Source organism: Onychostoma macrolepis, chromosome 13, assembly GCF_012432095.1.
Source record: "Onychostoma macrolepis isolate SWU-2019 chromosome 13, ASM1243209v1, whole genome shotgun sequence".
Classification (NCBI taxonomy): Eukaryota; Metazoa; Chordata; class Actinopteri; order Cypriniformes; family Cyprinidae; genus Onychostoma; species Onychostoma macrolepis.
Window position 1 is genome coordinate 1,255,796 of NC_081167.1, and position 24,090 is coordinate 1,279,885.

At 36.4% G+C, this 24,090-nt stretch overlaps 1 protein-coding gene and 1 non-coding gene across 4 annotated transcripts in view; one reads left to right on the forward strand and one right to left on the reverse strand.

Annotated features, from left to right (window-relative positions):
• The window catches only part of nrxn1b (neurexin 1b), a 159,830-nt gene that overhangs the window by 23,266 nt on the left and 112,474 nt on the right, over nucleotides 1-24,090 (forward strand). The window contains exons 1-5 of one of the 3 annotated variants that reach the window (XM_058795408.1): nucleotides 12,213-12,237; nucleotides 12,531-14,763; nucleotides 15,879-16,180; nucleotides 21,603-21,626; nucleotides 23,347-23,508. In XM_058795408.1, coding sequence (XP_058651391.1) covers nucleotides 15,881-16,180; nucleotides 21,603-21,626; nucleotides 23,347-23,508 — 486 coding nt within the window. In that variant the 5' untranslated portion in view covers nucleotides 12,213-12,237; nucleotides 12,531-14,763; nucleotides 15,879-15,880. Of the gene's footprint in view, nucleotides 1-1,758; nucleotides 1,789-12,212; nucleotides 12,238-12,530; nucleotides 14,764-15,878; nucleotides 16,181-20,039; nucleotides 20,134-21,602; nucleotides 21,627-23,346; nucleotides 23,509-24,090 lie in introns of those variants that run through there. The other 2 variants (XM_058795417.1, XM_058795409.1) reach the window with 2 other exon arrangements.
• On the reverse strand, nucleotides 19,210-19,284 carry trnat-agu (transfer RNA threonine (anticodon AGU)). The gene has a single exon. It is a non-coding gene; the product is annotated as a tRNA-Thr (tRNA).

The window sequence follows — 24,090 nt, forward strand, 5'->3', positions numbered from 1 at the left end:
ATGGTTTCTGTTACGTGTCTAAAGATTTATTATGCATCTCACAACTATGAAATAATGTCTGTGTGCATGTGTGTAAAACAACAAACTGACGATGTATATGCTTAATCATCTGTAATTGTTGTGATTGATAGTGGCTGGACTTTCTAAGAACTTAGTAAGAAAGAATAATCAAATACAGAAAGTTCAAAATTAATTTCTGGAATTTTTATTTCTAGAAAATATTCACATCTTCCTTTAAATGTACTGTATGTAAAGTATTGTAAATTTAACTTACATAATTTACAGGATGTATATATTTTAAAATAACTATTTGGCCATGATAAGTTACATACATCTTCAAATAATATATCATCACATTGAATGTTTAACTTTTTGTATTTTGGCCCATGCAGTTCACTCTCACGTAACGTTTAGCTGTAAAAATAGCCTGCTGAAGTTGAAATGTACATCTTCATGACTAGATAGACACAGGTGAGTTTCTCTTTACTACTCGTTAGGTTTCTCTAACGAGTCACTCAGTCGGAGGTAATCCTGTCAGATCGTCCATCAATGAGCATAGGGTCGGCCAATCTGACTTTGTCCGTTAAAGTTAACTTATTTAAATAACAATAATGGTCCTGCACAGTGAGTGACCTTACATATGCAGGTAAAATTGGATTTTCTCCAGCCATTGTTAAAAAACAAGGTAAACAAACTTCATAGCTAGCGTTAGTGAAGCGGTCAGTGGAATCTTTCTGCCTCCAGCTAAGCCCCGCCCACAGAAAAACGTCACATTGTTTACTAACAGAAAAGGGTCTATAAAATTTTAAATAACAAAGATTAGGGAAAAGAAGAGGAAACAAAATCCTCAGAACATGTTGAACACATTTTTTTTTTAACCTATGTTTTCCGTATGCTTCTGTCGTTTACAGCTGAAGTCCTTCTCTGGTTTTATTGTTGTTTGCCATGTTACTTGGCAATATTTTAAAGATATTATTTTTGCCATTTACCTGGTCTGTTATTGGAGTAGTGTTACCTGGGTGGGAGTTTTAACTCCTATTTACTGGGGGGAAAAAATTTTAAAATACTGGGATTTTTTGTGCTTTTTTGTGTTGTAAAGATCTGAGGTTTTATTTGACTTTTTAAGAACTTTTTAACTCCTGTTCATGGGAATTAAAAAAAAAATCATTCAGTCTATGCAGATATATACAGTGTATAGAAGGGGGGAATCCCCCTTCTCCCCACCCTCTGAATATTATGTACAGTATCATAGCGTAACTACGTGTAAACATAATTTGGCAGTTTTTACTTGGAAAATCAGCTATATGTTTTTATAGCATTCGAATAACTTTGGATAAACCTGAAACGATAGCCTATAGAAGAAGGATTGGAGATGAATTTCATTTACAAATAATGTAGGAAATGTGCATACTTTTAAATTGACATCTGCCACGGTGTTTCCATCTTTGAGTGCATCCTTTAAGCCAATGAGGAGGGGGGAATCTTTATCTTAGCACTCAACATACCCGTTTAAAAATGTCACCTCTCGCCACTGACACCTGCTACTTAGGGGAAAACACTATAATGCAATCTTGGGTGGCTTTTATACAATTCAAGTTTTGTATCTCTGTCAAATTGTGACTACATACAGTATATTCAAGACAAAAGAAAATAAATGTTTTTTTTTTCCTAATCGCATTCTCCAGCATTGTTGATTACATGGTCCCAGTTTACTCAGGCCTATATTCTTTGCTGACTGTGCTCTTGTTTTCCTTTAAGGTCTGGCACACCTGATGATGGGCGACCAAGGTATGGCCTCTGTTTCTTTTCCACTCTTTTGCTTTCTTGTCCTCTCAAGACCTATTTAATGACTTCATTGTTGGGTTGTTGCTGGTCACTGGGGCTGTTCATGATTCAATCATTAAGACTGTATATATGCACCAGTAGCACAGTATGTCCCCTTTTGATCTAGAGTTACAGATCCTCTGAATGTGCTATTATAAGATGTTATTCTACTCCAGCAGAAGTTCCAGGATCTGTACAATGGTGGCCCATACAGACCCAACCCACAACACCACATCTATCACTCATATATGGGTTTGTTTTTAGATGGACAAAAATACACCAACAATCATTTGCTGAAGAACACAAAAATACTTGTAATTCACATAACAAATCACACATTACAAAATTTCTCCTCTGAATGGGCATGTTTCTTTTCCATAAAGGGTAAATATTTAAATTTATTGATTGAAAGGATAACCCACTGAGATATAGCATCTCATTTTCGAGGGGGTTCTATATATACAAAAAATTATATAACCATACAAATACAATAACCTTACATAACATACACTGCAAATACACAAATAGCTGGCTCATCCTCTTCCTCAAAATACATTATTTCTCAGAAATACTGTATTGTTCTGAATATAAGATAGTGTTTAGTTTTTTTCTTGGAAATTATGAGGTCATCTTATATTCAGGGTCTAGACTTTTACTTGTCAATTATACTTCTACACGTTATACATATACACTATACAAATAGCGACCCACTACTGTTTATTATGATACTGCCTTCTAGCCCAGTATTTCTCAACTGGTGCAGTCAAAGAAACAACATCTATGTTTTTATGATACAAGACTTTTATTTTGAAGACATGCCTGAAAGCTGAGAAAAAAGTCAGAGATATACACACCATTCTGATTCAGTATCTGCGGTCAGATAAGATGTTGTCAGGCTGTATGTCAGTGTCATTATTCTACAGTAACTTTATTTTTGTAGCTTGTTACAAAGTAAAGTCTCTCTCACCTCAGAAAAATAACTTTCCTGTCTTGTCAGCCATTATGCTGTGCTTGTGCTAATGAGGTGGTGCACGCTGTATATCACTTCATTATAAATAAAGCTCAAAAGAAAGTATGAGCGTGCAACTTCATAGTTATGTTGGTAAATGATGAAATTGCCAAAAAGTACCAATAAATTACGTAACATGTACTATCTAGGAAGGATTTGCATGCAGGTATGATGTCCATTCTATTAACCAGGAGCAATTTCCATATGTTTCATTAACAGTTTATGTTATTATTGTGTATTTACCATGGTAACTGTTGTTTCTGTAACCCCAAAATGCTGCTTTATTTTCACTGTTATTTTGTATATTTTTAAATGACTGATGGATAATACCAACTTAATTGTTTTAATTGGTTACCCTTTAGTATAGGGACCAATTCTCACAATTAACAATCTGCTTATTAGCATGTTTATTGCTAGCATATTGGCAGTTTATTAGTACTTATAAAGCACATATTCTGCATTACCATACTGTAGATCCCTAATCCTACCTAAAACCTAAATTTAACAACTACCTTACTATCTATTAATAAGCAGTAATTAGGAGTTAATAGTAAGAACTGGATCTTAAAATAAAGTGTGACCTTTTAATTGTATTAACAAAAAGTAGTTTAGGACTAATATTTTGGATTAATTAGGTCAAGACAAGATTTTTTCTTCAAAAAGCCTTTTCCGAAAAGGTACATCTTGAAAAAGGGGAGGTTGTCATATAATCAGGGTTGTCTTATATTTGGAACAATACAGTGACTGTAAACAATTACACTGACGCTGGAAAATACCTGTTTTTATTCATGCATGTCAGTATTTGTGTGTGTATCATTTCTGATTCAACATTAGCTGTTTAACTGAGAACACATCAAGTGAGACAGTGTAAACAAATTAATTATTATTGCAGTATTTCCATGGACTATATGGATTATTAGTTACAAGTAGAGCTATGAATCTTAAGCAAACATTTTTTGAATGATGACACATTGGTCTTTCAGTTTGCTTGTCATATAAGAAGTAATAATTAAGAGTGGAAGTTTTGCTTTTGATTTGTTCCCTAATGCCATATAGGCATTAGATTATATAAAAATAATTTGATTGCTGTTGTAAACCTTTATTGAAAATAAATACAAATCAGACTCAGTTCTTAGAAGGCGTATGCTAACTTAAAAAAATATAATAATAATAATATGCCTTTGGCAGGCAGGTAGGGTATGGAAAATTAATACTAAAAGGCTCAGGAGGTTATGCCATGCTATGCCGAGCTATGTCATGGTAACTCAGAGGCAGAAACAGAAAATGAACTCAGAAGCAGGGATTATTGAATGGTAAGAACAGGAATGCAGATAAGTGAGCAGGGCCCGTATTTATCAAGCCTCTAAGAATTACAAGAACACTGCTAAGAACACTGCTAGGAATTGACTTAAGTGTAAAAAAAAATCTTGGTTCAAAACTGCACTTAAAAGTGAGTTATCAAGCATCTCAGTCATAATTTAGGTGAAGTGTAGGACTAAATCTTAAGTGTCAGTCTTATAGATGATTCACAACACTTTGCTGTGCCACAAATGGGATTTTGGATGATAACATGGTCCAATCACTGAATAGATTTTCTCATTTATAATATTCTCAGATAAATTCACATTGAATGGTGACATTCCCATGAAGAGTTTACATTCAACACATTTGACAATATATTTGACAATATGCATATTACCACCAAAATTACCACCATGTGTTAATTACATATTTTAAACCAGTGTGCTGTTAACTGACCAAGTGTGTTGGGCGATGTGCTTGCTCAATTGTCATATCATCTTATCGTCAGCCTGTGAGATATAATTTTTACAATTATTTAAACTTAGCCTACCTAGTTTCATTGCCGGAAAGTGCACCAACTCTAGTGTAAGGCTAAAAGCAGCCTAATGTTTTTAATATGACTGAATTTGTATTTAACATGATAACATTTTTATAGAAACATTGTAAGTTACTAATTATAATTTCCTCAGTTTAAAAAACAAAACAAAAAAAAAACAGCTACAGCAAATGAGCAAAGAACATTTACATTACCGAAGAACATCATAACTGGCTTCAGTCTAGCATGATTATTATGCATTTTAAAAAACACTCCCATTATAATCAGCGAAGCTGTATGATGAATACACTGACTGCACACGTCTGCGGCACTTTACGGCTCCAACACGGCCACTGGAGCTGATCACGACCACTCTAGTCAATGCTTGTGTTTATACCAGCCGCCCCGCAGCATGTTTCTGAAGAATCTCCGCGCTGCATCACTAAAGATAGGTGCCTACTGTATTTTTGACGGACAATAAATAATAATAATAATAATAGTCTTGCTATCATAAAAGGAATCAGCAACAGATAATATCTCTGACACGATACTATTGTCTATCGGCACAACTATAAACTGACATGCCTATATATAGCCTATATTTTATGATATAATCAGCCACCATGGATTCCAAAAGAAAACCAAACTGGTGGGAGGAAGAAGTGCTACTGCTTGCTGAATTAGTTGAACAGTGGAAACATGTTATAAAAGGCAAGTTCAACTCAACATTAACCAGTGCTGATAAGAAAAAGCCCCTACTGGCAACTCCTAACCACTTGAGGGATCTCTCGAGCTGTCTTAAATAACTTGGAGAGTAAAAGTGATTCTTAGCTTTAAGAAATTTGATAACATGCTTTTATACTCAAGTTTGAAAGTAGGAGTAAAATTCATGAATTAAAACTAAAATGACACTTTGAGAAACTTGATTAATACGGGCCCAGAAGTCCATGGTGAAGCCAGGGTAGCAATGGACCAAGATGGAGCAGGAGGAATGGGGGAGCCTGGTGGAGACTAAAAGATGACGGACCTTGGTGGAGTCACAGGCTTGGAGGCATGTAGTGGAGCCGGGGGATCCGAGCACCAAGCTGTGGGGGATGTTTATAGTAGTGATATGTTTATAGTAGTGCTGTCAATTGATTAAAAAATGTAATTGCGTTAATCACAGTCATGGACTGTGATTAATCATGATTAATCACAAATTTAAAATACTAGGATTTACCTGTAAATGTGTTGAAATAAAGAAATGTATGACAAACTAGTTTAAGGAAACAGAACCTTTCACACTTCCGCCAGGTATGAGACATAATCCATATTATTCTTTTATCATTATTCTTTTGTTTTTATTCAGCCATTATCAGCCTTTATACTGGCAATAAAACATTTACCAAGCCACATCGCTTCAATCCCAGTATACATTTACCCAACTATTATCAAAAGTATATCTAAATAAATACAACAAAACATTTTCTTGTGACCTTACATGAAGTATTATGACAAAATGCATTATGAAGAAGAATTGGACCTGTTCTGCAGCTGCATTAGAGCTAATATTAGCATCATGCTTCATAAGACAATTTATGAGATTAATAGTACACTTTTACTCAGAACTCACTTCAAACCACCATCGAGTGTTTGTAATAACTTCCTTTTTACGATCACATGTGGAATTTGGTCGTTTACTGTTGTTAAAATATTCTATTTATAGCCTTTTATATTGCTGCACAAATTTGCATTTCAGATGTACACATCACCTCAAGAAAATCACATACAAATATCCTATCGGAATCGTGTGTTTATTATCTTATATAATCTATAGTGGCTGTTGTCATGTTTATTTCTGCTGTGTAAAAGCCTTAACATGTGCTCTGCTGAAACTCACGTTGTTTGTGATGTTACAACCGCCTCTCTGAAGTTGGGGTCAAACCTTATCAAATGATTAATTTGCGTTAAAAAAATATTAACGTGTTACAATTTTTAGATTAATCGCATGCGTTAATGCATTAACGTTGACACCCCTAGTTTATAGTGAATGCCACTATAATTTGTGTTTGTTTTTTTACTTATATTTTTGTTCTATTTCTATTCTGAACACTGCTAAATTTACAGGATTTTTTTGTGGAGTGTGGGGAATATAAATGTTTCTAATGTTTGTAAACGTTTCGTTTATTTTATATTATTTCTTAATGAAATGATAAAATGTGTCTTACACATCAATAGACTTGTAGAGTCTATTGATACACCAATGTAACTTATCTATTGTCATAAAGTGCTCATAAAAAATAGGTAGATATGGTACAAGAATAGAACTGCCATGTATGTACAAGTATACATACAGTATAGTAATAAGTGAGTGTCAATTTAGAATAAAAAAATAAATAAAAATCATAAACATATTATGCTGCCCCTCACTTAATGTGAAAAACTTGATGTGGCCCTCGAGTCAGAAAGTTTGCCCACCCCTGGCATAGTCCAAATACTGTGTCAGGGTGCAGGTGGTCTCTCCCACTGGCATCACTTGAGCTAGATAATCATCTAAAAGCTCCAAACCCCGACTCCAAAAAACACACATTGAGATTGCCATCATTCCAGGACACCTGGAGGCAAATCTCAAGGAACACCTTCACATAGTCTTACAAAGGATGGCTATTTTGTTGGATGGAGAGTAGGGGAATATCAAGATGACATAGGAAAATCCTGCTGACTTCATGTTGGGTCAGGTCTTCTGTGATGAACTCAGAAGCTGGGTTTACTGAATGATAATGGTAAACTGGAATGCAGGTGAGTGAACAGGTGACCACAGAGAGTAACAGTCGTTTCAGATGGAGAAACAACAATAGAGACGATTACAGAGGCAACAAGATGAAGGAACCACAATGAGGATAATCACAGGTAAGAAGGTAAGAATCCACAGGTAGTTAACATGGGTGAGTCTGTATAGCATTTGTATGAAAACCAATGAGAGGGTTTAAATAGAGTGCCTGAGGTGCTGATTGGCAACAGGTGTGGGTGATCATGCTGAGGAGTGTGAGCAGACTGAAGACTGTGGCCACCTCAACAAGGCATCATCTCAAGACATCTGCGTACACACAAAACCACTGAAACCGACTCAAACTCTGCCACAGAGATACACTAAAAATGGAGAAGAAGACTTGGAGAGCATGTGCATAAACCTTTTGCACTCTATACAAACCCAACAACAACGCACAAGAAGATTTTGCTTTAGTAAAGCTAATAGGCTCAGTAGCTTCTGCAGCATGAACCCAAGCATGTAGTGTGCCATTGTTGTTGTTTTTGCTGTAATGTGATGTAACTCGAATAGGTTACGGATTGGCTGTACACATGAACTGTCGTTTTCTTCAGAGTGTTTCATTTTTACACTCTGGAACCCGGGGCCTCATTTATAAAATGTTGCACAAAAACCATCCTAAAATTGATCTTACAATCATCTCTCAAATATGCATACGTGTGATTCATAAAATGAACATATGCACAAAAAACACATGTACGCGTCTCTTTCAGATGTGAAATCTATGAATCGCAAATTATCTTGAACTTGCGCGCAAATGAATGGTTTCAGCTCTCTGCCTTGTAAACGACTCCTAGTTAAGAAAGGGAAATCCAAGGCACTCTTCTTCAAAATTATTTAAAAAAAGCCTTTATTTTAATGGCTATTTCATTTTAGAAAATATAAAAGACATGGGAAAAAGGCAACCCACGCGTAGCGGCACAAATAGCCTTCTTCAGGGTGTGCTTCCCAGACAAACAATTTCCCCTTTTGTATATATACTAATTAGAAAACCTGAGTGACATGGTAAATTACCACATGAAGTATGCCAAAACAATCCACTAGGTGGCTAGCTGTGAATATTCACATACATATGTACATATATATATATATATATATATATATATATAGTCCACTAGATGGCATACATCATAAATATCTACAAACAAGGAAAGTGCACTAAGTGACTACCTTACAAATTAAGCCCAAACAAATATATACATACATATACACATACATACCTACATACACACACACACACACACACACATATATATATATATATATATATATACACACATACATATACACATATAGAGAGCAAGAGAGAGAGGAAGAGAGCGAATGGTCACAAGAAAGGACTGAAATCTATTTCTTCATTCAACCCAGGGTACACTGTGGCCTGTAAATTATATATATAAAATGTTTCTCCCTGTAAAGTAATTTTAATCGGTAACCACCCCGAATGTTCTTTTTGATCGTTTCTAAACCCTCAACCGTTAGGCCTATTGTGCACATTTTGGAAATGTTTAGCCATAGGATAATCCAAATTGGCTTTCCTAATGGCATTTTTGTGCTCCGATACTCTGTCTTTGAGACGTCTCTTGGTCCGGCCTACATAAAAACATCCACATTTGCATGATAATCTGTATACCACAAAAGTAGTGTTACAATTAATGAATGCTTTTATGTTATACATCTTATTTGTCTTAAAGTCACAGAATTGTTTGCATTCTTTAATGTTAGAACAATGATTACATAACCCACATTTGTAAGTACCTTCTAATTGTCTGTGAAGCCAAGTAATCAGTTTTTTGGCAGGAAGATGACTTGATACTAACCTATCGCGTAATGTAGGGGCCCTCTTAAAACTAATTTTTGGAGGTACAGGAAACACTTCTCTAAGCACAGAGTCACTCTTAATAAGATTCCAATTTGAATATATTATCCTTTTTATGGGATTGGCCAAAGAGCTATATTTTGTAACAAAAAAAGCCTGGTTTTGTTTGGAGGATCGTTTTTTTCTTTTTCTGGAGTAGCTCTGATCTAGGAATGGACTGGGCTTTCCTATTAGCATCATGTATAATTTCTGTGGGATAGCCCCTTTGTGAAAACCGGTTGGACATGACTTTAGCTTGCACTTCATATTCATTGTCGGTATCGCAAATACGTCTAAGACGTTGGAACTGGCCAAAAGGTATATTATTTTTTAGCCAATTTGGATGGAAACTATCTGCTTTCAACATAGTGTTTCTATCTGTTGTTTTGCGATACACAGTAGTATGGAGCTTCCCATCTTTACCATTAGAAATAGTTAAATCTAAAAAATTAATGGTCATTTTAGAATGTTCCATGCATAGTTTTACATTTCTGTCATTATTGTTCAAATGATCATAAAACTGTAACAGTTCTTCATAAGAACCACTCCATAGCAGGAAAATATCATCAATATACCTCCCCCACCATTTTATCTTGTCACTATAGCTGTTAGAATAGACAAAGTCCTTCTCCCACAAGCCTAAAAAAAGGTTAGCATAGTTGGGGGCAAAGCATGCACCCATTGCAGTACCCAGAACCTGAATATACAATAGGTCTTGGAAAAGGAAAACATTATTTTTAAGTGTCCATTCAGTGAGCTGAATAATGAATTCAGAGGGAGGCAACGAGTCTATAGGTCTATTCATTAGAAAATGTTGTAAAGCTTTCAGTCCATCATCATGAGCAATATTTGTGTACAGGGACTCCACATCTAATGTGACTAAAAAACAGTTATCTGGAATTCTCATGTCACTTAAGACCTTCAACACATGAGTAGTATCCTGTATATAGGAAGGAAGCTGTTCAGCCTGAAAGTCTATAAACTGCGAGGCAGGCTCTGTGAGAGAACCATTAGACGATATAATAGGCCTGCCCGGAGGAGATTCGAGAGACTTATGAACCTTTGGGAGCATGTAAAAGGTGGGTATTCTAGGATGTTGACATAGGAGAAAATCATGCTCCTGTTTTGAAATCCACCCAGTATCCTTGGCTATGAGAAACAGTTCTTTCAATCTCTCTTTTGTGTTGTCAGTTGGATTAGACAACAGCCGTTGATAATAATCTTGATTGTTCAATTGCCGTAAGGCTTCTTCAACATATTTATCTTTGTCCATTACCACAACAGCTCCCCCTTTGTCAGTGGGTTTTATAATTATGGACTCATTCTTTGTCAAATGATCTATGGCCAACTTTTGTGATTTGGTCAAATTCTCCCTGATTCTTGGATTTGATGATTGAAACAGTCTCTCAATGTCAAAATCCACCTTTTTTGTAAAAGCAGTCAAAGTCGCATTCGAAACTGGAGGCATAAAGTATGATTTTGGTTTAAAGGGAGATCTTCGGACTGTACTCTCATTTCTCTGATTATTATGATAATATCAAACTTTGAGGTGGAGGCTTCGGTAGAATCTAAATAGATCCACCTTGGTATTAAACTCATTTGTGTGGTAAGTGGGAGAGAAAGAGAGTCCTTTAGACAACACACTAACACAGTCAGGGGTTAGAGATGTTTTTGATAAATTGATTACTGTCTGCTCTTGTTCCGGTCCCTGAAAATGCATGGTTGTTGTCCCAGTTGTTGTCTCTGTCCTTGACAGTTTTCTGCCTCTCCTCGTTTTCTTCTTTTTGTATTGAATTTTTTGGGTCTTTCGTCTAAAAAAATCAGACGTGGTAGAAGCAGCTGGTGAAGACATATTAGAAATAGAGGTGGATTCTTCGTCACTAGTGGTAAGATTGAAGGACACAGATCTCTGCTTCTGTCTGTCTTTATAGTTAGATTTTCTCCACTTCTAGACTCTATCATCTATGTAATCGTTTTCATCTCTCTTGAATTTCTTGATCTTCTGTTGTCTGACCAAATCTGTAAGTTTCTCAAGATCATGTTTCAATTTGTTTTCAGATGGCAATTTGTTGTCATCATTACTCATTCCAGAGATTTGTACTTTTATCTCATTCAGTTTTTCTTGTGTCCCTTCTTTTTCTTTCTTGCTATATTCAATGATTAGCAGGATCAGATCTAGTGAACATTTATTCAAAATGGCTTCCCATTTGGATCTAAACTCAGTGTCTTCTTTGCCAAAAGAAGGGAATTTTTTTATTCCCTCACGCCAGTAATCAGACAGATTGACAATACTCCAATGGAGCTTGATCTTTTTCAGTTCAAAAAGTCTGAGTTTTTTGTGTCATTAACATGTAAAAGATCACCAGTCATCATCCAAATTCTTTCACTTAGAACAGCAAGCTGCAAGAACAGCTTACATTTTCAAAAACTTGCAGTACTCCGACAAGAAAAAGAGCGTACGTCTGCTCAGACCCTGATGTGACGCTAAGCAATTTTCCACGTCAAAGACAGTTTTTACAAATATGAGCGTAGGCGTGGATTTCAGCGTATAGTATAGTAATCACCTTTTAGCCACTATTTACAAGAAAACCTTTTTTTTTTAACTTGCTATATTTCTGTGATTTGCCATATGTGACCTGTGCTGGCAAAATGAGTCACAATGAGCAAATTTTGACGTCTCCGCTTTTAATTCCACCCCAAATGAAAGCGGATACTCTCGCCAGCCGGTGGCAGGCTAGTATAGTTCATCTCGAACAAGCCTATTATGTTCTGGTTGGTTCCTTGGTTGCATGTGTCATGTTCTCATTGGTCAGTTTTGTCATGTGTTCCCCTTGTCTAGTATTTAAGCCCTCTTATTTGCCATGTTCGTTTGTTGTGTATTGAATGTATGTAACCTGCTGTTGGTGAGTGTTTTGGTCAAGTCTGCTCATGCTATGGTTAAGTCTGTTCATGTTTGTGTCTTTGTTTTGTATTTGCTCACGTTGGATGGATTGAAACTGCACATGGGTTCATAAAACTTGCCTCCAGTGGGATTTGTTACAAAACTTTATAAACTCTCTCTCTTTGTTGCAAATTATTACCAACTATCCCATTAAGTGTTTACCCTTAGACGGTTAATGTAATAGTCCTTACTATGCCAAAACTACCGTGAGACCAGTGAATAAACAAGATTTTTTTTTTTTTTTTTTTTTTGTAGTCGGTGCAGTCTCTGTAATGTAGTGTAGTGACTTGAGACTACTGGGCTGGAGACCATGACCACTATGAGCACATGCCATAGGACCACCAGACTCGGGATGACTGGACTTATGACTACTTGCACAGGCTCTGGGATGGACCTGACCCTTGATGTTGGCTTTAGGATGGATGTGTCCTTGTTTGTTGCAAGCATAAGGGTGAGCTTGTGGTCTGTGGGAGGCATGGCAGTCATGACGCAGGGTTGTGTCATGGGTTCTGGAGCTGAAGCTGATTCTGAAGTCCCGGGTGGAATGGAGCAGAGACTAAGACCTCGGAAAGACAGAAGTAAACTGTGGAGGCCTTGTAGAAACTGGATCGATGTGACCAAGGTCCTACTCCACTTCTCCCACTATAAATAAAGATCAATTCAGTTTAACAGCTAGTTGTAGAAAGTGACAGTGTCCCTCGATGACCATTGGCAAGCAGCATTGAGGGAACTGAAGTGTTTGTTAATGCAAGCACTGAATAAACCAATTGGAATATTATCCTCATCATTTATTTCATTTGACAGATGTAAAAATTCACAAATGTGTACCTTAAGGAAAAGATCATCCTGGTTGTGGCTGATGGGGTTAAATCCCAAAGTGATAAAATCCATATCTTCTGAGTTCAACATAAGGGAGTAGTCTTCTATCATGTTACAAATAGGCAGAGGCAACTAAACTCCGTTGCATGGTTTATTGGAAGGTAGGTGGTGCAGGATATGTGCAGGTAAGTAAATGAAACACTAGATCAAATGCACTTAACTGGTGACAACAGTCCTTTCTATGCAGGTGGAGATTAGTGGCAATAGAGCATTTGGAACAAACACAGAGGAACACTGGAGTAATACAGAGGAGTTACACCTAAGAGATGAAACCGGTAAGTAATTCCACAGGTAAGAAAAAAAAGGAATCTGGACAGTCTTGTGGGTAACATCGATAAGACTAGAAAATTACAGTGTGTGGAAGCTGGATTAAGTGCATTATCAACAGATGATTACCCGGCAGGAAACTACATTACCCACAATCATCACCAAGGAAAAGGAAAGACTGTGGAAATACATAAAGCACAGATTTAACAGTGACTTCTCTGAATGGTGGATCTCATTTGGAGGTCCAGATTAAGAATCATTTGAAAAAACAAACAAACAAATAAAAAAAAAACCTTGGAGTTCAGTGACCCAGTGCAGGAGCTAAGATAAACACTGTTATATATTTTCTAAAATATTACTGTATATATATCACCCCCTTTTACCCCCTAGTATGTTTGTCTTTGCTAGATTAAGTTGAGGTCATGTTCTTTCATCCATGCATATCCGACTGGCAGTCCTAGATCCATGCAGCTACCATTGGATTGTTTGGTTGAAATGAAAAGTAAAGTGGCATGTTATCAGTGTAGCAGTAGTAGAAACCAGGTGCTGTTGCTCTACCTGAACCTGTTTTATTTAATAAATACTTTTGTTTTTGGAACTTTGTTGCACCTTCCTTCATCTTTTTGGGACTCCACACATGACAGTTTGTTAACATTCAATTTTATTTACCAGCATTTTGCATTATTTCTGAATGTAACAAATTGCAATTTTTTTTTAATTAATTCTTTTTTTTTTTTTAAATTAATTAATTTTATTTTTTGCAATATTGACTGATATGTGTAACCAGTTTCTTAAAATTACCTGTTTAACTGATAGTGTTAATTGGTCAAAATTCTTACTGTCAGTTAATGGTTAACTGATTATTAATTGACTATTAACCAAGCATTAATTATGGTCATCCCTATATGCCATATATTCTTCATTTGAAAATGTGTTGCCAAAGGTAAAATATTCTGTTTACAGTGTGTCATATTAATAAAGTATTTTCATATAATAAAGGATCAGAAGGATCTGATGTGCCCCTTTGTAAAGTGGATGCAACCACAGACTTCCCTGGTGATTTATGTAAGAGACCACCAATGTGTCGTCTGTGCGGACAAGCACATGATGACCCCTCAGGTCTGGGAGAAAGTGCTTCAAAGCTAGAAAAACACCTATCATCTCCAGTCAGTTTATGTGCCATGAAAGATGATGGCCCCTCCACAGACACTGAGCTGAGCACTCACTCATGGTCACTCCCCAGCCTGTGAAGTATGTGACTGTCATAAGCATTACATGATGACAAGGAGCTTTCAGCAAGAGACCCTGGAATAGGAACCGAAGTTTCTTCCACATAAACAAGGTACAAAGTCACCTGCTCGCAACCTTGATCATGCAGAATGCCAAAATGTATCATGTTGGATGCAGCTGCCATCAGACCTAACGGACTCCACAACTGTTTGACAGTGAGTGACTTTCCTAGCTTTAGCTAGTTTATGACTGCAAGGATTGAATTGATATGAGCAGGAGACAGACTTGCCTGCATCATTGTCGAATCCTTTACCAAGCTTAAATAAGTAGTCCTCTGTATTGGACAAAGCACACTTTTCTTGGTGTTCAGCCTTAACCCAAATTTAGTTGACACAGATCTCTCTCAGGTGAAGGAACTCCTTTTCTTAGACAGTCTACAGCTCTTGTTCCATTACCAGAGACAGCTCGGCACCCACCACTGTGGGCAGGACCCTGTTGAAACAAGGGGGAAGAGAACCATGTCCAATTTCCGCAACATTCCTAGGCAGAGACTAGACCAAAAACTGAACCAGAAACCGCTGCGCCCTGAAATACCAAAGTTGGTAGGGTTGGCAGATTGAGCTCCTGAGGGCACTTCGCAGGGGCCTGCTATCCTGAGCCCTGCAGCATCATGACTGAAGCCCTCTTTGAGAGGATGATGGTCCTCAGACCCTACATAAAGTTTTCTCCCTGCATTATTTGGTTGCATACCCATAATACAGTTGCTGTCTTAGCATCGGGAGATCCAAGCCACTTAATTCTATTTTGCTTCCCTTAAGAAGAAATATATATGCAGAAGCGTTCCCAAAGAAATTATGCAGTACGAGCACCCTTGAAAGGGGACCAGGAACTGAAGGAACAAGATGGCTGTGGTGGCCATCATTTAGGAGCAGATATCTGACATATAGGTGAAGAGGCACTGTCTATAAGACAGTGTTTCCTACAGATAGATGTTGTAAACATGCAATTCAGAGATTGTTTTTTTTTCAAGGTTACAGGTCACTCTGGCCAACATCAGTCACCTGTACACGTCTTTGTGCTAGCCAAATAATTTATATATTCTGTTGTTGCTGTGTGCTTGTGCAATAGTCAAAATAACTGTGCAGAGTGTGGTTAGATGAAGCGTGGTTAGAGATGAATCCATCCTTGTCAGGTTTTTAACTCTTCTTTTTTCTTTTTTGTTTTCAGAAATGGAAGAATATGTGGCAACATTCAAAGGTTCAGAATACTTCTGCTATGACCTTTCTCTGAACCCGATCCAAAGCAGCAGCGATGAAATCACGCTGTCATTCAAAACACTCCAGAGAAATGGACTGATGCTTCACACGGGAAAATCTGCTGACTATGTCAACCTGGCGCTGAAAAACGGAGCGGTGTCTCTCGTCATAAATTTGGGTTCTGGGGCGTTTGAAGCTCTGGTTGAACCAGTCAATGGGAAATTTAATGACAATGAATGGCATGATGTAAAAGTAACAAGGAATTTGCGTCAGGTAATAGAGCTACAGGAGCTAAGAGGGCATCAAACAGATAAACAGAGTAATGATTTAGTCAATATAGTGTTACATTAAGTGAAATTATAACTTTATATGGTATTAACATTACCATATAAATAATTCCTAAGAGCCAAAAGCACCTCTTTTAAGCAGGGTCATACTTATAAACCTATTATCTCGTTTGTATATCTTGAAATGTCTTCTGAGCATGATTGTCTGCAGGCATGTGTGCTAAATAGTAGAGCAGGGTGAGCTCTGCACTTGGAGAGCAATCTTCCTGCCGTCTTCAGTTCCAACCTTGCTACTGTAAATACCTGTCATTTTCAAATAATCCTGATCTACTTGGCTTGCTGGTTCAGATCAGGTTAGATCAGTTCAACTTTCCAGGACAGGACTTTCTCAAGGAGCAGGGTTGGCTACCCTTGTAAAATCTAATTTATAGTTTATTAATAAGTTGCTTATTTATAGTAAACGCTGCACAATATGGCAACAGACCAAAGTTTTTCTTTTTTTTTTTTATATAGGACAAGAAATAAGAGAATATTTTTGCCTGTGCGTTTAACAACACCTTGCCTCTAGGCCTTCCACAACAATTTCAGGCACTGTTCCCTGGAGACATTCCAAAACCTAATGAGTTGCTTAGACGGCATGTTTAGGCATCATATCTGCACTCAAAATTGGAACATGCACATGCGTCCTTTATAATAACCGCAGAATGGACTGTGACAAGCACAGTACACCCAATATGTGTTAGGTGTTTTATCTTAGTAACATGGCAACAGTGGCATAACTGTAATTCAGGTTGGGTTTCTAGTGCACTTCACACGAGAAGCAATATTGGTATAGCATCTGTGAGTAATTTTTAACAAAGATGCACTTAATGGCTGTGGGAAAAAAATGCACACCCCTGTTAAAATTTCAGCTGTTCAAATCATGTTTGATCTTTTTCCATCATTTTGTTCAATAATAAAACCATTAAAATTCACGTAAGGAGCAAAGATAAACTTTTAAGGAATAAGGAAAAATAAAAACCTAAAATTATATTGTTGTATGAATATGCACACTTATTATAAAAAAAAAAAAGACATGGTACTCTGTTTGGAATTAACCACATTCAAAGTCTTACTGAAAAGCAATAATAATAATTCAGGCATGATTTAAGGGATTCTGATTAACTCGGAATAAAGATCAGTAGGATTTTCTTTAGCATATTCTTGGTTTCATTTTACTGCTAAAGACATGGCCTTCAATAATAAGCTTACAAAGTGTGTGCTGGGATCTCATTGTAAAGAGTTTAATTTTTTTTTTTTACGTGGGAGGCGGGCGCTCTAACAAGGAGGCTAAAGGCCACGGCCTCTAGCGTCAGTCGCTAGAACGCCTCTTGAGATCAGGGGAGTGAGGTTTTACCTGCTGGCCTCTGCTACACTTGCAGTAACATTAAGGAGCCGCATGCATTTCTAGAAAGTACTGGTCACTTGCTGCCTTTGACAAAAAAAATTCAGTTTTCTTCCTATGTCTGGGCTACGAGGTAGTGTGGTTCAAACAGCATGCTATGGTGCTGCTTCTCTTCAGTTGGAACTGGGGCAGTAGACAAGATACACTCTAAAACAATCTAAAAATAGGGCACAATTTCCTGTATAATTTGAAGAAATATTTCCATATTTAGTTTTTACAGGTGTTTTACCGGTATTTTGATTTTTACACTTCATTGTATTGTGTCTTAGAGTTAACAGAAATTTTGTGTGTAATGAGCTGCCAGTACTTTTTCTGTTATTTTATGAATTATTTTTTTACAGTGTAGCAGGAATCACGTAAAGTCCCAAATACCAGAATATTTTGACAAAACTTGCAGACCTCCATTAAAAACCTGAAGATAAAAATAGGAATTTCAACTTTCAGAATGATAACAACAAAGTAAATACAGCAACAATGGTTTAAAAAAAATCAAGTATAACTGAACAGAGATCCTTTTGCAATATGAACAATCTGGAGCTCTTTTGCAATTAAGGAAGAGTGGTAAAACATCGATAAATTAGGATGTTCTAAGTTGATATAGTCTTATTTAAAAATGTTAAAAATCAAATCATTTTAAAATCAAAAGGTTGTTCAATCCAGTATTAGTTGAGATGTGTGAATTTTCTCCCCCCCCCAACAAGTTTGTATTTGCTTGTTACATGAATTTAGTTGATTTCAATAGAACATTAAATGTGGAAAAAGATCTGACATGGTTTTACTTGGATTCATTAAAAGCAGCAATTTTACAAACGGAGTGTAGACTTTTTATATCCACTGTATGTAATGCATTACAAATCATTAATTTGTGAGGTGCAATTAGGTTTAAATAATATGGCGTCAAATCTATGCCATTAATAACCGAGCGCACCACTTATGCTGGCACGCGTGGTAAATCACTTCCGCGAGAGGAAAACAGATCTACACGCGAGGAAACGGAAGCCTGCGAGCTAATTTCAAACACTCGCGCGCTCATCACTTGTCCTCTGCACGCAATACAAGCCCTCGCGCGCGTGATCATCCCCCACATCCTCGCGCTCGATCTTCTCTCACCTGCTGGCGCGAACACTTCTATTTTTGTCAGTCGTGGGGCGGGGCTTGCTGTTTTAATTGTTATCTCTAACGCCATTGGTTACTTCACCTTTTCCGGAAGTCAGCTGTGATTGGACGCCTGTGAAAAGGCGATCCATAATTCACATGTGACCTGAGACATGGCTTCATCAACAGACTAGATGCATGTAAGCATGTAAATTTTTTTTTTAGAAATATAAGTAGGGTAAAGTGCAGAACCCTCTTACTATGAAAGAATATATTACCATCAACCCCAATCAAAAAAAGTTTACTCTTGCTTATTTATATGAACAAATAATTTATTCATCCAAAGGTCCTTTGAACCAATTTGGGATTTACAGTCATGTACATTTACAATTTGCATTTATGCATTTAGCAGACGCTTTAAATGCAACTTACAGTGCATTCAGGTTATACATTATTATTACTTTTTTATCAGTATGTGTGTTCCGTGGGAATTGAACCCATGACCTTTTGCGCTACTAACACAATGCTCTACCACTGAGCCACAGGAACACTTATTATTATTCACAATTATTTAATGGACACTTCTCACATTTTTGAGGTTGTATATAAATATGGTTGGGTAAGCATATAGTGGTGAACTACAACTAATTCAGCATATAGCAACAAGTTGACTATTAGTTTTATTTTATTTAGTTAATATAGCCCAAGCTTTATGTTGTATGAAAATTTAAAATATAACCTTTTTGGTAGATTTACCATGCTAATAACCGTGGAAACGTGCCATTAAAAATCTATAAAAAAGGGTTTATGGTCCTGTTTTATCTTTGTAACATCACAAGATTGTAATCACTAGTAATCACTAGTAAACAGAAGAATTTATGTTAATAAACTTTTATTCTAATGGTGTATTCTACTGACAATGCATGCAATTCATTTTCATTAAAACAGCCATGTTATATTTATAAAAAAAAATAAATGACAACTTGCATCTGGTCTGTTGATGAAGCCATGTCATAAATTAATAAATAAATTATTTGTTCATATAAATAAGCAAGAGTTGCTGTATAAACCTTTTAATATATTTTGTATTACTATGTTAAATTTTAGGGGTTGATGGTAATATATTCTTTCATTGTAAGAGGGTTCTGCACTTTATCCTACTTATATTTATAAAAAAAATAAAAAAATAAATAAAATAAATAAATGACAACTTGCATGCATCTAGTCTGTTGATGAAGCCATGTCTCAGGTCACATGTGAATTATGGATCACCTTTTCACAGGCGTCCAATCACAGCTGACTTCCGGAAAAGGTGAAGTAACCAATGGCGTTAGAGATAACAATTAAAACAGCAAGCCCCGCCCCACGACTGACAAAAATAGAAGTGTTCGCGCGAGCAGGTGAGAGAAGATCGAGCGCGAGGATGTGGGGGATGATCACGTGCGCGCGAGGGCTTGTATTGCGCGCAGAGGACAAGTGACGTGCGCGCGAGTGTTTGAAATTAGCTCGCGGGCTTCCATTTCCTCGCCTGTAGATCTGTTTTCCTCTCGCGGAAGTGATTTACCGCGCGCGCCAGCATAAGTGGTGTGCTCGGTTATTAATGGCATAGATTTGACGCCATAATAAAATTACCTGGCTATTTGGACAGTACACTAGGTTTTGGAACAGGACCATGATGTCCATTTTTTTTATTCTAAAATTAGTAACTAAATAGCAAAGATGGGGCCAGATTTACTAAACAGAGCAAATTAGCACAAGACAGCAATCCCATAAAAGTGCTGATGGGAGTGGAAAGTTCTGTGGGCGATTTAATAACCAAATTAAAGAGCAAAGATGCAACCATCTCATAATGACTAGCACAATCTACCAAATTAACATCAAAATGAGTTAAGACATGTCTTTTGAGGGGCGTTACATAATGGTGCAAATAACAGTAAACTGAGCACTAGTAAAACTTAGGAAAATTATTCTTTTAAATACTCTCCTCCCATAAAATGTTGTACCTGAAAGTGAAACTCGCACAAATGCATTTGCAATAAGGTCAGCCGCAAAAATAACCTTCCGCACCTCTTCAGCTAATTTTTCACTGCGTGTTAAGAGATGGTTTGTGCTGCCACAAGATGTTAGTAAATCGTTAGTAAACAAACACAGCAAAGTATACACAATGAAAATGAATGACACTTAATTTTAATAAAGCAATAATCCACGAGAGGCCTTGTTTATGATTACCAAGCAACTATTAATCTAGAATCTAGAGTTAAGGGCACTTTATATTAAGTGGCCCTAACTACTATGTACTTACATTTAAATTAATCATTTGGTACAATGCACTTTTTGTGTACGTTTTTACATTGTACTTATATTTAAAAAAAATAAAAAAATAACTGCATGTAATTACATCTATAATTCATTTCTGTAACTACATTTATAATTAAACTGTTGATCCATCCCTTATGTCTTAACCCACTCTTAAACCGACCCATACCACCAAACCTGTCCCTAATCTTGCCCTTATCCCACCCCAATAGTAGAAAATGTGTTTTGCAATACATTGTACTTATTTTTTTGATGCAAGTACATTGTAGTTAAGGCCACTTAATATAAAGTGGGACCTTAAAGTCAGATACTAACACTAATCCATCACATACAGTTTAAGCATATCAATTATTGTTTGTTTTTATGCAGTTACTAATATGCTTTGTAAAACTAACGGTGCTCATGGAATGTGTCATGCTACTAACCAACTGTTTCTTAATCTTTAACAAACTACGTACTAACCTTGGTAATCATCATATCTTTATTTTGTTCGAGTAACAATCATTATTCTATTCACACTTTTTCATTTCCTTTCTCCTCCTTTTCCACAAAGCACTCAGGCATTGGACATGCTATGGTAAACAAACTACATTGTTCGGTAGATATTATTCTAATTGATTCTTATTTTGGGTATGCTGTATGTTCTTTTTTATTATCTTTCCTTTATTTGTAGACATAAAAAAAAAAACATTGGAACTGGTTGGTTATTTATTTATTTTTAGATTTATTTAAATTTTATTTTTTTCTGTTTAATCTGCTTAATTTAGTTTTCCAGCAGCCTTTTCCCCAATTGTCATCCCGAACGTTTTACATAGCAGTAGTTTGAAACATGTCCTAGCTGCCACAGTCAGTTCTATTCCCTCCCACTCTGCATGGTCTGCAAAATGCTGTGCTGATAATTCATCCATAATCTATGTTTGTCTTTAACTCTGTTTTTTTTTTTTTTTTACTCTAGTCACTTCTTGTGCCACTTTTTGAAATGTTTTAGGTATCATAATTGAATATGACACTACTCTATATACACATAAAATTCACTTAAAAAGTTTTATCTGAATGCACAAAAAAGAAAGTGGCATAAGATTTTAATTTCTTCACCAAACTGTGGCACTGCTTCAAATAGATTTTAACCCTGTTGCATGGTTTCCTTTTAATTTACTTACAAGCAAATATACTAAAAAAGACTTTCCTAGTTACTAACACCATTTTTGTGTCTGTCAATTAATTTTAAGTTGCTATGGAGCATTACTAACACGTTCTTCGGTTTAATATATCAACACGTGATTACATTTGAGTAAATTAAGTCTTCAAAGCTATCCCTTCAAATTTATGCAAAATATCAAAGAAAAAGAGACATAAAAATGGGTTTTAGTCTAAAGAAAATAGAGGGAAAATGTCTGTTTTACTGAATGTAACCCTGGTTCCCAAAGACACTGTGTAATGTCAATGAGGAACATGAGAGTGGTCACAAGGTCTGAGGCCCGTAAGGAGCTGCACAACAGCACCCGCATGAATGTGCCCTTGGTTCCATTGATTTTATGCAAGTTGCACAAAGCTATGCAGTAGGCCATTGGCTAGTTCCATTGGCTACACTGTTACTGCATAGGTTTGTGCATCAGAATGTGCCAAGGAAGCCTTATTCACAAGGAAAGTGGTCAGTGGTCAGTTCAACATCCAGATCCTGATTTGGAGACACATGTTGTGCATATCATCACAAACAATGAAGTGCATGCTTTGAGGGAGAACTCACTGAACATCATCTTGTCACTCGAAAGGGGAATAACTCACTTTAAGGTGAGCGGCTAGACAAAACAAACTGAAACTATAATGCACAGAAAATAAGAAAATCTGATGGTTAGCCTATAAAGGTGCTGGTATAAAGCTCACTCATTCATACCATCAAAAATTCATACCAGTACCATCAACCAATTAACTGCTGTGATTCTATAGGGCTTCAGATGTTGTGAGCACTTACAGGTTCCCCATTGCGTTATTAAGTATTACGCATTGTGTATCTACAAACAGTAGACAGTACACTGTAAAAAGTGATAAGTTGACTTAACTTAAAAAAATTGAGGAAACCTGTTGCCTTAAAATTATTAAGTACATAATAATTAAAAAAAAAAAAGTTGAGTAAACTTGACAATTCAATTAACTTATTTTTTTTTCATTATCATTTACTTAAAAATTTTAAGGCAACGGGTTTCCTCAATTTTTTTTTAAGTTAAGTCAACTTATCACTTTTTACAGTGTAGCAAACTGGCATCTGTATATCCTTTTTCCTGTGGTTTGTTCTTTAGGTAACAATATCTGTGGATGGAATACTGACCACCACAGGATATACTCAAGAGGACTACACCATGCTTGGATCTGATGACTTTTTCTATGTTGGAGGAAGTCCTAGTACAGCCGACCTGCCGGGATCACCTGTTAGCAACAACTTTATGGGCTGTCTAAGGGAGGTAAAGAACCTGTTATAAGATGTACAGAGTAAGCTTTATAGAGCTTTAAAAACCATTATGAAGCTTTTGTTTGTCCTATGTTAATAGATTCATTCATTTGAAGAAAGACATAGTCCAAATTGTGTTTGCAGAACAAAACAGGTACAAATCGCTTGTAATTAATCATTATATGATTATATAAATCAGTCTTTCCCCCCATTGATGCAATGGTTCTGCAAACACAGTTTAGATCAAAAGTGTCTCAAATTATTTCTGTTCAGAAGAGAACTGGCACCCCGACTGAGCCTGGTTTCTCCCAAGGGTTTTTTCTCCATTCTGTCACCGATGGAGTTCTGGTTCCTTGCTGCTGTCGCCTCTGGCTTGCTTAGTTGGAGACACTTAATTTCCAGTGATATCGTCGACTTGATTGCACAGATACTATTTAAACTGAACTGAGCTGGACGATGACATTACTGAATCAATGATGAACTGACTTTAATTGAAAATTGAGTGTTTAATCTTGTCATTTTACATTATTGACACACTATTTTCCTATTTTGATATTGGAAAGTTGCTTTGACACAATCTGAATTGTTAAAAACG